This window comes from Hevea brasiliensis, chromosome 5 (assembly GCF_030052815.1).
Source record: "Hevea brasiliensis isolate MT/VB/25A 57/8 chromosome 5, ASM3005281v1, whole genome shotgun sequence".
Lineage (NCBI taxonomy): Eukaryota > Viridiplantae > Streptophyta > Magnoliopsida > Malpighiales > Euphorbiaceae > Hevea > Hevea brasiliensis.
The window spans coordinates 50952966-50964838 of record NC_079497.1 but is presented as its reverse complement, the minus strand read 5'-3'; the positions used below and the strand labels follow the sequence as shown (position 1 = coordinate 50964838).

The window sequence follows — 11873 nt, the reverse complement described above, 5'->3', positions numbered from 1 at the left end:
TTTGCCTTTAATTACTTTTTATTCATGAGATTAACGAAATTGTGTATAGTAGAATTAGTTCTCACAATCGTTTGATTCAAGAAGTCAGAGTGCAATCCTAGGTGATATACTTAATATCTGGCATGTCCCTGTAACTATAAGCTATGAGATGGCCAAATTACTTCTCAAAAATAAAATAATTGTTGTATAGAATTGTACATGCAAATAACATAAAAATTTATGGTATTTCAATCACAATCTAATTAATATTATTAGTCATTTTATAATATCCAAATTTTTTATAATTAAATAATATTTAAAATAAATAAAAATATTTCTACCAATATAATATAATTAATAAAATAAACTCGAGCAACGTGTTAGTATGCTACTAATAATTAATGAAATTAAAAAAATTTATTATAATTATAAATTTTAGTAAATATTTTTTATTTTTAACTCATTAATTTATCAACTAATTTATCATTCCATTTCATTCAACACATAAAAATTTACTTAAAAAACCTAAAATATTAATAAAATATAAAAATTTTTTGAGATAAAAAAAATAAAATAACTTAAATATAAACTGAATATATTATTCATCTAATTTTCAGTCTAACCGTCAGATCAACTAGTTGGGCTTTAATTTTTAAATGTTGAATTAATAGAAGCATTAAATTAAAAAGCAAAAAAAAAAGGGTGTAAAATACAAAAATGGAAGCGCAATGGTCAAAATCAGGCAACGAAAAGACACAATAGTCATGTTGGCACGCAAAGGAGGGCGGTTTGGTCGGTCGACTGTGGCCGCCACTTTAAGACCAAATAAGCCAGCCATTTTTCATTCCTCTCCACTGATCAATTAAGGACGTATTTAACATACATTATTATTAAAAAAATTATTTTTTAAATATATTAATTAGAAAAAATTTAAAAATTAAATTAAATTAATTTTAATTATAAAAATATTAAAATAATAAAATAATTTTTTAAACTATTTTTTTAAATATATTTAAAATAATATTTTTATTTAAAAAAATAATTTTAAATTCTGAAATTCAATAACAAATAAAACTTAAATCTTATTTACTTTCTCAATCTCCCGACTAAACTATTTTCTTTTTTTTTTTTAATTTTTGAAAATGATTATATTATAATAAATAAATTATTTTCACTTCATATAATTAAAAATTATTATTTCATAATTTTTTAAAAATAAAATTTTGAATATTTTTAATAAAAAATTATAATATTCTTTACATTTACATATGTGAAATCTTATATAAATTATATGAGATGAATCTCATAAAAAAAATTTTATGAATGAATGAACATTATTTTTAATATATTTAATAATTTTTTAAATATCATAATTTTGCTATATTTCTAGACATAAATTATAAAAATTGAAATTCATTTTTACTTGCATAATTGAAGAGAAATTGAGTGATAAACTTTATAGTGATGAAAACATTTTTCCCTTTCTAAAAACACATTTGTAGTTATCCTAAAAAAATAAATAAATTACTTATATTTATATACTCAAATAAGTACATGCCATTATTTTTCTATAATTACTACATAATCTCCATTTATATGTAAATGTATACTCATTTATGTTAATATATAGTTGTCATTTTATTTATTAGATTGCACTTATAAAATAAATAAATATTATTTAATTTTAATTTTGTAAAAATATTTATTTAAAATTCACCATAGTAATAAAAATTTCATCACAAATTATTCACAAAATATTGAGAGCAAAAGCCAATTGAGTAAATTATTCAGTCTTTTTTCACTTTTAAAACAGTGAATAAAAAGAATCTTAAAATTAGTTATTTTTATATATTTATTTTTAAATTATTTATTTTATTTTAAAATGTCGAGAGATTATTTTCACGGTTTAACTCACTAATTATTATTAATATGTTATGATTAAAATAAATTGATCGTAAAATTAATTATTAAAAAAGAGAGTAATTATAGAGTGAAATTAAAATTTTTATAAAAAATTTATATAAAATAATAAATTAATCAGATATAAATAGATTAATTAGGTATAAATAAATCTTAAAAGTTACAGAATTAATTATTAAATTTTTATTTAATGAAATCTTTTTATATACATTTACTTATACTTTATTGATTTGTTGTTCCATATAAAGCATTATCCAGGTAATCGTCTTATTTTATAATTTCACTAAGGAGGAACCACCAACCAGTAAGTGGAGTCCACACTCTCCCTCTTTGTCCTTCGTTGTATGCCAAATATTCTCTCACAATTTTCAATTCCTTCTTCGTCACCATCATCGTCTTGCAAACTCTCTTTCCTCCTTGCTTTTCAAACTAAAAAAAAAAATAAAAGAAAAAAAAAACTTCTTCAAAGCTAAGGAAAACCTTTTTCGATCTATCAGGCAAGTAATCTGTCTCTTCTCTCAATTATTTTTTTCTTATATTTCCTTTTGTAATCTTCTTCACCTCATCCTCCTCCTAAATTAATCTGTTTTCGATTTCTATGTCTTTTGGGTTGTTGATTCAGAAACAGTGAGTGTGAAATTTATTGTTTTTGTTTTGATTAGCTAATTTGATGATGATAATTGTCTATCAAATAGATTTCTGATTAATCCTTTCATGTTATTTTCCTTTGGAAGCAATTCATATGAGGATCACAGCCATGATCAACTCCTGGCAATAGTGATTGTCAATTTTTTTTTTCCTGATTGAAGTTTTTCTATCTGATCAATTTGAAGTTTGTATTGAAATACATGTACTTTGCTCATTTTAAAAAAAATAGCTAATCTTGATCACTACCCTTTTTTTTTAAATCAAGTAAAACTGATTTATTTTATTTTTCCCTCCTTTTGTTTGCTGAATGTTAGGTAGAGATTTAAAATATGGATGTCAATTTAAATTATTCTGGAATTGTCTGCTTGAAATCATTATGGCTATTCACAGACTAATTATTATTTACACTCTAACAAACAGTAGATCCCTTTCATAGGAACAGGGTGGAAGAGGCTGGAAAAGCATATATATATATATATATATATATATATATGAGGAAAATTTATGAGGAATGGGTGATTAATGCTTGTTATTTACATGTGTGGGGAAAATAAATTGTAATTATTATTATTATTATTATTATTATTATTATTAGTTAAATACGTGTACGCATAATATTGTAGATTTTTATTTAAAAACTTATTTATATTTCGTATTTAATAAGTATTTGTTAAAATACCACTTAAAAGTAAAATAAAAATTGCTAAAGAAAATATTAACAATTGACTGTTATAAATATATTTATTTTAAGAAAAATTATTAAATAAAATTTTCCCTAAATAACTGTAGCCCTTATTTTCCTTATTTTTCAAAACAGTAATTAAAATAGAATGCAATTATTTGTCTTATTGTGAAATTGCAATTAAGGTTCCTAATGAAAGGAGAAAAAGGTTGAGCCGATTGCGCTGTTAAGCTTTTGAAACGCTTAGTAAAGATGGAAAATAGAAGAAAACAAAACAATATTCAAAAAGGAGACGGAGACGGAGACGGAGACGGAATGTCCAAGTTTAGTGGGATCCACCCATCATTATTATTATTATTATTATTATTATTATTATTATTATTATTATTTTCTTTTTGGTATTTATACTGCAAAAAATATGAGAAAAAGTTGAATTCAAGACAAGCTATTTATTCAATGTTCGATAGATGCATCTCATCTTCTGCAATGGACGATTGAGATTGCATCTTTTTGAGTTACTGGAGAGAGAATTGTGTTATTTTTTGTTATATAAAAATAGGTAGAATGAAAACTCTTAAGTAATTTATCTTCTTAGCGAGACAAGCCAGGCATAAATTATGTCTTATTCTTACATGCATGTATGTTTGGGATTATATTTTACATCATAGAGATAACTATTTTGTGCCGACAAATTTAATGGTGTCACACGATAACATCATATGATAATTTGGAGAAGAATTATGATTTTTTTTATACATTTACATTTTTTATTTACATTTTATTTCAAATTTTGAAATGGATTTTATATAGTATTTTTTTTAATTTAGGATAAATTATAAAAAAATATGAAATTTAGCAAAATAGTCCTTATTTTTTAAATAAGTTAAATAATTCTCAACTTTAATTTCTCAACAATTTAGTCTTTTAGTTAAAATATGATATAGTTTAATTTCCAAAATTTGATTGCAACTAACACTTTAATTTTTCAAATGAAATTATTTTTTATCCTAGAAATATGAAGAACTAAAACTAAAATGTGAGGGATTAAAAATTATTTTACTTAAAATATGAGTTTAAATGTAATAAAAAAAATTAAAGTATACATTATTATTTAATATATTTTAAAAATAATAATATAAGTGAATTTTATTAAATGTGATAAAATTTCTATAATTCACCCATTTATTTAATATTTTATAAAATAATAGATTATAAATAATATTACATTAATGTTAAATTTCTTTTTCCAGCATGATCAAAGCTATTATGATTAGAAAATTTGGAAAGGATATATATATATATATATATGACTTGCTATCTTCAATTGCAAAATTATGTCATTTTAAATTTCCTTTATTAAAAAATAAGGACTATATTTTGACATTTGAATTTGTGATGTTTAATATTTCCAACATAATATTGAACGTTGGACCTTTTTGTTCCCGCTTTAATTCCTAATGGTGTCAGTTTCATTTTGCAAGAGTTGTATGGAAATAATGTACAATAATTTTATTTTTAACGTCGCTTTCTGAATTGAATATCTGAGAATTTGGTGCTAAAAGTTTTTGGTAAGATGAAGTTCAAAAACAAATCTTTTAGTTAAGATAAGAAAGGTTTAGCAGTTTAAAACACCTCTCGGCTTTGTACGTGTGAGTATATTGTTATTTTTACGTAGATGTCTTCATGAATTTTACGACCCGATTGTGATAAAGGCAAAATTTGTGATGTTAGTAAAGGACACGGGCCAGTATAAATATTATAATATTTTAGCTTTTGTGATAGTTGTAAGATATACTCATATTAGGATTTGAAAGTTTTGAATATAATTTTTCATTATAGTGGAACTCTTTCTGTAGATATAAACCTTACGGTGGTCTAACTACGTTAAATTCTGTATTATTCTTTTATTCTTTTCTATACTATGTAATTGTGCTATTTGTGTGTCTTAGATTTGCGTACCTACTTATAACATATAGGCTGTGATTTTTTTATGGGTACCCTTTGATGTGTTTTTAGCTTGGCATTGCCAGGTGCCTCTGCTGGCACATATTTCAAGTTGTTTTTTTTTTTAAGAAAAAGATTAATTAGTTTGCCCAGCTCAGCTAAATGCAATTGCCATATAACTGAATTTAAAAAAATAAAAAATTCGGTACTATCTACCATACCATGTGCTGCATGTCTTTCACAGCCAAAATCCTAGAGGTTTTTTTTTTTTTTTTGGCATGTTCTGTGTCATCTTTGCTGTATTGTTGCTTATGTTAGCCTAAGCATAACTATCAACTTGTGAAGATTTCAGAGGTATAAATTTAGAATGGAAGACGAGACCCAAATGGCTTCAGAGGTAGAAATATTGAAGGTAGATACCAAGGAGAAAGACGATCCTATCAAGGTAAGTTTGTAGAATATATTTTATTTTTTTAAAAATGAAATATGCTTTATTATTATGATGAAAGAAGATTGATAATGCATATGCATAATCATGAATATGATAAGTCCAGCGTTTCTCATTTGAGCGCAAATGAAATAGAATTGCATTATAGAAGTCTTATATTCTTAACTTTTTTTAATTCTTGATGAATTTTTTATTTATTTTATTTTATTTTAAATTATTAATAATCAAATTTATGTATATTCTGTAAAGTTTTCAAGTGGTAATCTAACTATTCCGACTATTATTGCTAAGTCATCATTTATTTCATGTTTTCTAGCATGCTCTTGAGAAATTTTTTTATCAGTTTTTTTTTTCCTTATTATGTTTGCTATGAACATGAAGATAATAAAATGAATACAAGAAATTCCGTATAATTCAAAGAAATAGAAGAAATTATAATAAAAAGAATGGATAATAAAGTTGGTGAAACCTTAGCATGCTCAAATTTTATGATAACCAAAACAATTGCGATTCATTATCATGGAATCTGTAATTCTTTCACTGAAAATCATTAATGATTCTAATACATTACAGGCAACAAATGGAGACTTGCCGCAAATAGAAAAAGCAGGAAAGAGAGACGAGGATGAGACTGACGGAGAATTCATAAAAGTAGAGAAGGAATTGCTTGATGTGAAGGATGCCTCTCATACAGCTAAGGCAGCGACTGCGGATGACGAGAAGCCATCAGCAATAGAAAGGAGCTTAAGCAGTTCAACCAGAGAATTATTGGAAGCACAAGAGAAGGTGAAGGAACTGGAACTTGAATTGGTAAGAGTAGTTGAAGCATTAAAGCATTCTGAATCAGAAAATACAAAATTGAAAGAAGAGGTCTTGCTTGCAAAGGAGAACTTGGAGGTTGGTGAAAAGAAGTATGAGGAGATTGAACAGAATCACAAGAAATTGCAAGATCAATTATTTGAAGCTGAGGAGAAATATAGTTCACAGCTTTGCACTTTGAACAAGGCTCTGCAGGCACAAGAAATGAAGCACAAGGAATTGACTGGGGTAAAAGAAGCATTTGATGGTCTTAGCATTGAGGTTGAGAACTCTAGAAAGAGTTTGCAAGAGTTGGAGCAAAAGCTGCAACTTTCTGAAGGTGAGTTAAAGAGGTTTGAGGAGTTGCACAAACAAAGTGGTTCACATGCTGAATCTGAGACACAAAGGGCTTTGGAGTTTGAAAGGCTGCTTGAAGAAGCAAAAGCAAGTGCAAAAGAAATGGAAGAACAGATGGCTTCGCTTCAAGAGGAAGTCAATGGCCTTTATGAGAAGATTGCAGAAAACCAGAAAGTTGAAGAAGCCCTTGAGAACTCTACAGCAGAACTCGTAGCAGTTAATGAAGAATTGGCACTTTCAAAATCACAACTGCTGGACATGGAGCAAAGACTCTCTTCAAAGGAGGTTCTCATAAATGAACTGACACAAGAATTGGACCTGAGGAAAGCTTCAGAATCTCAGGTGAAGGAAGACATCTTGGCATTGGAGAATTTGCTCAGTTCAACTAGAGAAGATCTTCATGCAAAGGTTTCTGAGTTAGAAGGCATCAAGTTGAAGCTGCAAGAGGAAGTCAATGCAAGGGAATTGGTTGAAGCAGCAATGCAAAACCAGGAGGAACAGGTCTCAGCTATACATGAAGAACTGTCGAAAGTAACGAAAGAAAAAGAAGCTCTTGAAACAACTGTAACAGATCTCAGTAGTAATGCTGCACAAATGAAAGAATTATGCAGCGATCTTGAAGACAAGTTGAAGGTTTCAGATGAGAATTTCTCTAAAGCAGATTCTCTTTTGTCTCAAGCTTTGTCGAACAATGCAGAGCTAGAACAAAAATTGAAGCCTCTGGAAGAGCTTTACAATGAATCTGGAGCTGCTGCAGCATTTGCTATCCAAAAAAATCTGGAGCTTGAGGATTCAATCCAAGCTTCAAATGAAGCAGCAGAAGATGCAAAATCCCAACTGAGAGAGCTTGAGACACGATTTATCGCTGCAGAGCAGAGGAATGTGGAGCTTGAGAAACAACTGAATTTAGTTGAATTAAGAAGCAGTGATGCTGAGAGAGAAGTGAGAGAATTCTCACGGAAAATATCTGATCTCAGTACTGCTTTGAAAGAATTGGAGGAGGAAAAGAAACAATTGAGTGACCAGATACAGGAATACCAGGAGAAGATAACCCACCTTGAATCTTCCCTAAATCAGTCATCATCAAGGAGTGCAGAGCTTGAGGAAGAGTTGAGGATTGCTACAGTGAAGTGTGCTGAACACGAGGACCATGCAAACATGAATCATCAGCGCAGCCTTGAACTTGAAGATTTGTTCCAGACATCTCATTCCAAAGTAGAAGATGCCAGCAAAAAGGTGAATGAGTTGGAGTTGTTACTAGAAGCAGAGAAGTACAGAATTCAGGAACTTGAAGATCAGATTAGCACACTAGAAAAGAAATGCGTGGGTGCAGAAGCAGAGTCCAACAAATACATAAACAAAGTATCTGAACTTTCAGCTGAGATTGAGGCATTCCAAGCAAGGTCATCAAACCTTGAAGTTGCACTGCAAACAGCCAGTGAAAAGGAGAGAGAACTGGCAGAATGCCTGAATTCAGTAACTGATGAAAAGAAAAGGTTAGAAGATGCATCCAGTGGTTCCAGCCAGATGCTGGCTGAAGCCGAGAATCTTGTGGAAGTCCTGCGCAACGAATTAACTGTGATGCAGGAGAAGTTTGAGTGCATTGAAAATGATCTAAAGGCTGCTGGATTAAAAGAGAGTGAAGTAACGGCAAAGCTCAAGACTACTGAGGAACAACTAGAGACACAAGAAAAATTATTAGAGCAGGCTATTGTTAGTAAGTCTGAACTTGAATCATTACATGAATCACTGGCAAGGGATTCGGAACTCAAACTTCAAGAAGCTATAGAAAACTTCATGAGCAAGGATTCTGAGGTAAAATTCCTCGTTGACAAACTGAAGACTCTTGAAGACCAAGTGAAGTTATACGAAGAGCAGGTAGCTGAAGCAGCTGGAAAATCTGCATCTTTGAAGGAAGAATTGGATTTGTGTTTGCTAAAAGTGGCTTCTTTGGAAGCCTCAAATGAAGAACTTAAAAAACAGATATTGGAAGCAGAAAATAGAGCTTCTAACTCTTCCTCAGAAAAGGAACTCTTAGTTGAGACAAACAATCAGCTCAAAAGCAAGGTCAATGAACTTCAGGAATTTCTAAATTCTGCTGTTTCTGAGAAGGAAGCCTCGTGTCAACAAATTGCTTCACACATGAACACTATTACAGAATTATCAGATAGGCACTCAAGGGCTCTAGAACTTCATTCAGAAACTGAGACCTGGATGGTTCATGTGGAGACACAGTTACAAGAGGCCATTCAGAGACTGACTCAGAAAGATGCAGAAACAAAAGATTTGAATGAGAAGCTAAATGCACTTGAAGGGCAAATAAAATTATATGAAGAAAAGGCTCATGAAGCATCTGCAATAGCTGAAACTCTAAAACTTGAGCTGGAAGAGACTCACCTGAAATTGAAACATTTTGAAATTATTGTTGAGGAACTCCAAACCAGGTCAAGTCACTTTGAAAAAGAGAGTACAGGGTTAGCAGAGGCAAATTTGAAGCTTACTCAGGAACTATCCTCATATGAGTCCAAACTGAGTGATCTAGAGGCAAAACTGTCTGCAACCAATTTGGAGAAGGATGAAACAGTAGAACAGCTTCACACATCAAAGAAGGCTATAGAAAATTTAACTCAGCATCTTAATGATGAAGGACAGAGACTACAGTCTCAGGTTTGCTAAATCCTTTCTGATGTCTTGGTAAATCATGATTTGGTAATTTAGTTGGTATACAGTTTTCTGACTTAATCAATTGCAAATTGCAGATATCTTCATTTATGGAAGAGAACAACCTTCTTAATGAATCTTATCAAAATGTAAAGAAGGAACTTCAGTCAGTGATCATCCAGTGTGAAGAGAAGAAAGCAAATGAAGATGCCCTAAAATCTGAGATTGAAAATCTCAAGATGGAGATTGTGGAGAAGTCAGCATTGCAAAACCGTCTCAAGGAAGTTGAAGAAAAATTGGCAACAGCAGAGGCCCGTCTGAAAGAAGAGGTATTTGTTATCAACTATTGGAATTGGAAAGGAACCCACAAAATAAGCTTTTGATGTTTAATTGAATTCTATTACTGCTTATAGGTTGAAAACATTCAGGCATCTGCTGCTGGAAGAGAAGCTGAGTTAACTTTGAAACTAGAAGATCATGTACTGAAAATCCATGATAGAGATATGTTAAATGATCAAGTTCTAAAGCTTCAGAGTGAATTACAACTTGCTCAAAGCATCATTACTGAACAGGTTAGGCATTAATGTTATATCTTGGTTTGGCTTTGGCTAATTTAAATGCTGAAGTTTAACATAAAGGTCAGAATAAGAATTATCATTATCTTGTCATATAGTCATAAACCAGCATCTCATATCTGTGAATTGAGTTTTAAGAATTCTGTATTGCTTTTAATATTTGAAGAATGAGCATATATTTGTTGTCAAACCAAACAGAAAGAGGGAAATTCTCAAAAAGATTTAGAAAGAGAAGCAGCTCTGAGGAAATCCCTTGAAGACCTTGATGCTAGGGAAAAAGAAATCATACTTCTAGAGAAGCAAGTCAAGGAGCTTGAGCAGAAATTGCAACTTGCTGATGGAAAATTACTAGAAAAGGTCAGTTTATGTTCATATATGCTAAATTATTAAGGAAAATCACAAAATTATTTTCAAATTATACCCCAATCTGCAAAATTCTTGCAACTGAAGCTCTTATGTTTTAACTTTTAAATTCCTCTCCAATGTAAGAATTCTGTAAATTTTAAAACAATTGAGAGGGACTTGGCCGTCATTGATTGGTGAAGAAAAACAAAAAGAAATGTAAATACTTGTAAATGCTAAATAAAATAAAATAAAAAAAATCATAAATTTATGTTTGAAAAAAAAATAAAAATCTGATAGCCCCCCACCCCGACCCTTCCTCTCTCCCCATTCCCTAGGATTGGCTCCCATTCTCTTTCTCCCTTGTCTATAACTCATCTCTCTTAATCCCCCTGCAAATCGAAGTATAATAAAGAAGAAACCAAACAAAGAAAAATTAAAAGCAGAAGAATTCAATTCAGAAACTGTCAAAGAAAGAAGAAGAAGAATCAATTATTAGATATTTAAATACACAACTGCAAAAATGTACACAAATATGTTATTGCATCATGTAATTGAAGTAAATAGGTTCTCCCTATGCATTAGTAATCTGCATTTGCAACATGACAATATGCTCTTTATTTCTTATGGCCTCTATTGGTCTGAAGATTTTATATGATTTCTAGTGCATAGTATGGCCAGAATGATAAACTTTATATGCATGCCTAACTATTAGTGTCAAACTCAGCTTATTTCTTCTAGGATAAATCAAACAGTAATTTACATTTATCTGCTGCAGGGTGATGGAGGCAATTTGGCCGAACACAAGGACGGAACAGAAATCAAATCCAGAGACATTGGATCAACCATTTCTGCTCCCACAAAAAGGAAGAGTAGGAAAAAGTTAGAGGCCGCATCTGCCCAAACTTCATCCAATGCGGAGACACATGTTAGAACCATAGAGGTTTCCCATGCCATGAACATTAAGTTTATTTTGGGAGTGGCTGTTGTATCTATCATCATTGGCATAATTCTTGGGAAGAGGTATTAATTTTGGTGTTACAGATCTTTGTTTGCCATATATATATATTCCTTGTTTTGTTTACGTTTATGCACAGTAAATGGATACTTCGCCTGTATAATTAATAGCATAGGTTTTCGTAGTTGGTCAGGGAAATTGTTTTTCAATATCATCCCTTGCCTGAATTCAAAGATGTTTGTTTCATGTAATATTCAAGTTTGAGGGTTTTTTATTTTTTTATTTTTTTATTTTTATTTTTTTGCAAATATTCTGATCAAAGAATTAGCTGCAGCAGCTTTGAGATCACAAAATTTATTCATGGGTCTATCAAGTGATACTCATTTGAGCAATGCTTTTTTTTTTTTCCAATAATTTTTACCAACTAATTTTCCTACGTATTTGATAATACCATTTTCTTGGTACTTGGAAAATTCTTATTATCAGAATTTGAATCTCTAATTTCCGACAATATAAGCTATTAGCTTACTAATCCAATGAAAACTTGTACCATATTGGTTG

General features: G+C 30.1%; 1 protein-coding gene across 2 annotated transcripts; it reads left to right on the top strand.

Moving 5' to 3' along the window:
• Window positions 1-2251: 2251 nt before the first annotated feature.
• LOC110657599 (uncharacterized) lies at window positions 2252-11586 on the top strand. Of its 2 annotated transcripts, none has more exons than XM_021814869.2 (7): window positions 2252-2396; window positions 5526-5618; window positions 6195-9443; window positions 9536-9766; window positions 9851-10009; window positions 10211-10369; window positions 11133-11586. In XM_021814869.2, exons 2-7 carry the CDS (start codon window positions 5541-5543, stop codon window positions 11382-11384), a joined length of 4128 nt encoding a protein of 1375 aa, XP_021670561.2. In that variant the 5' UTR covers window positions 2252-2396; window positions 5526-5540; the 3' UTR covers window positions 11385-11586. The 2 variants fall into 2 exon arrangements, with proteins under 2 accessions (XP_021670561.2, XP_021670551.2); XM_021814859.2 differs by having other exon boundaries at window positions 2253-2396; window positions 5519-5618.
• Window positions 11587-11873: the final 287 nt, after the last annotated feature.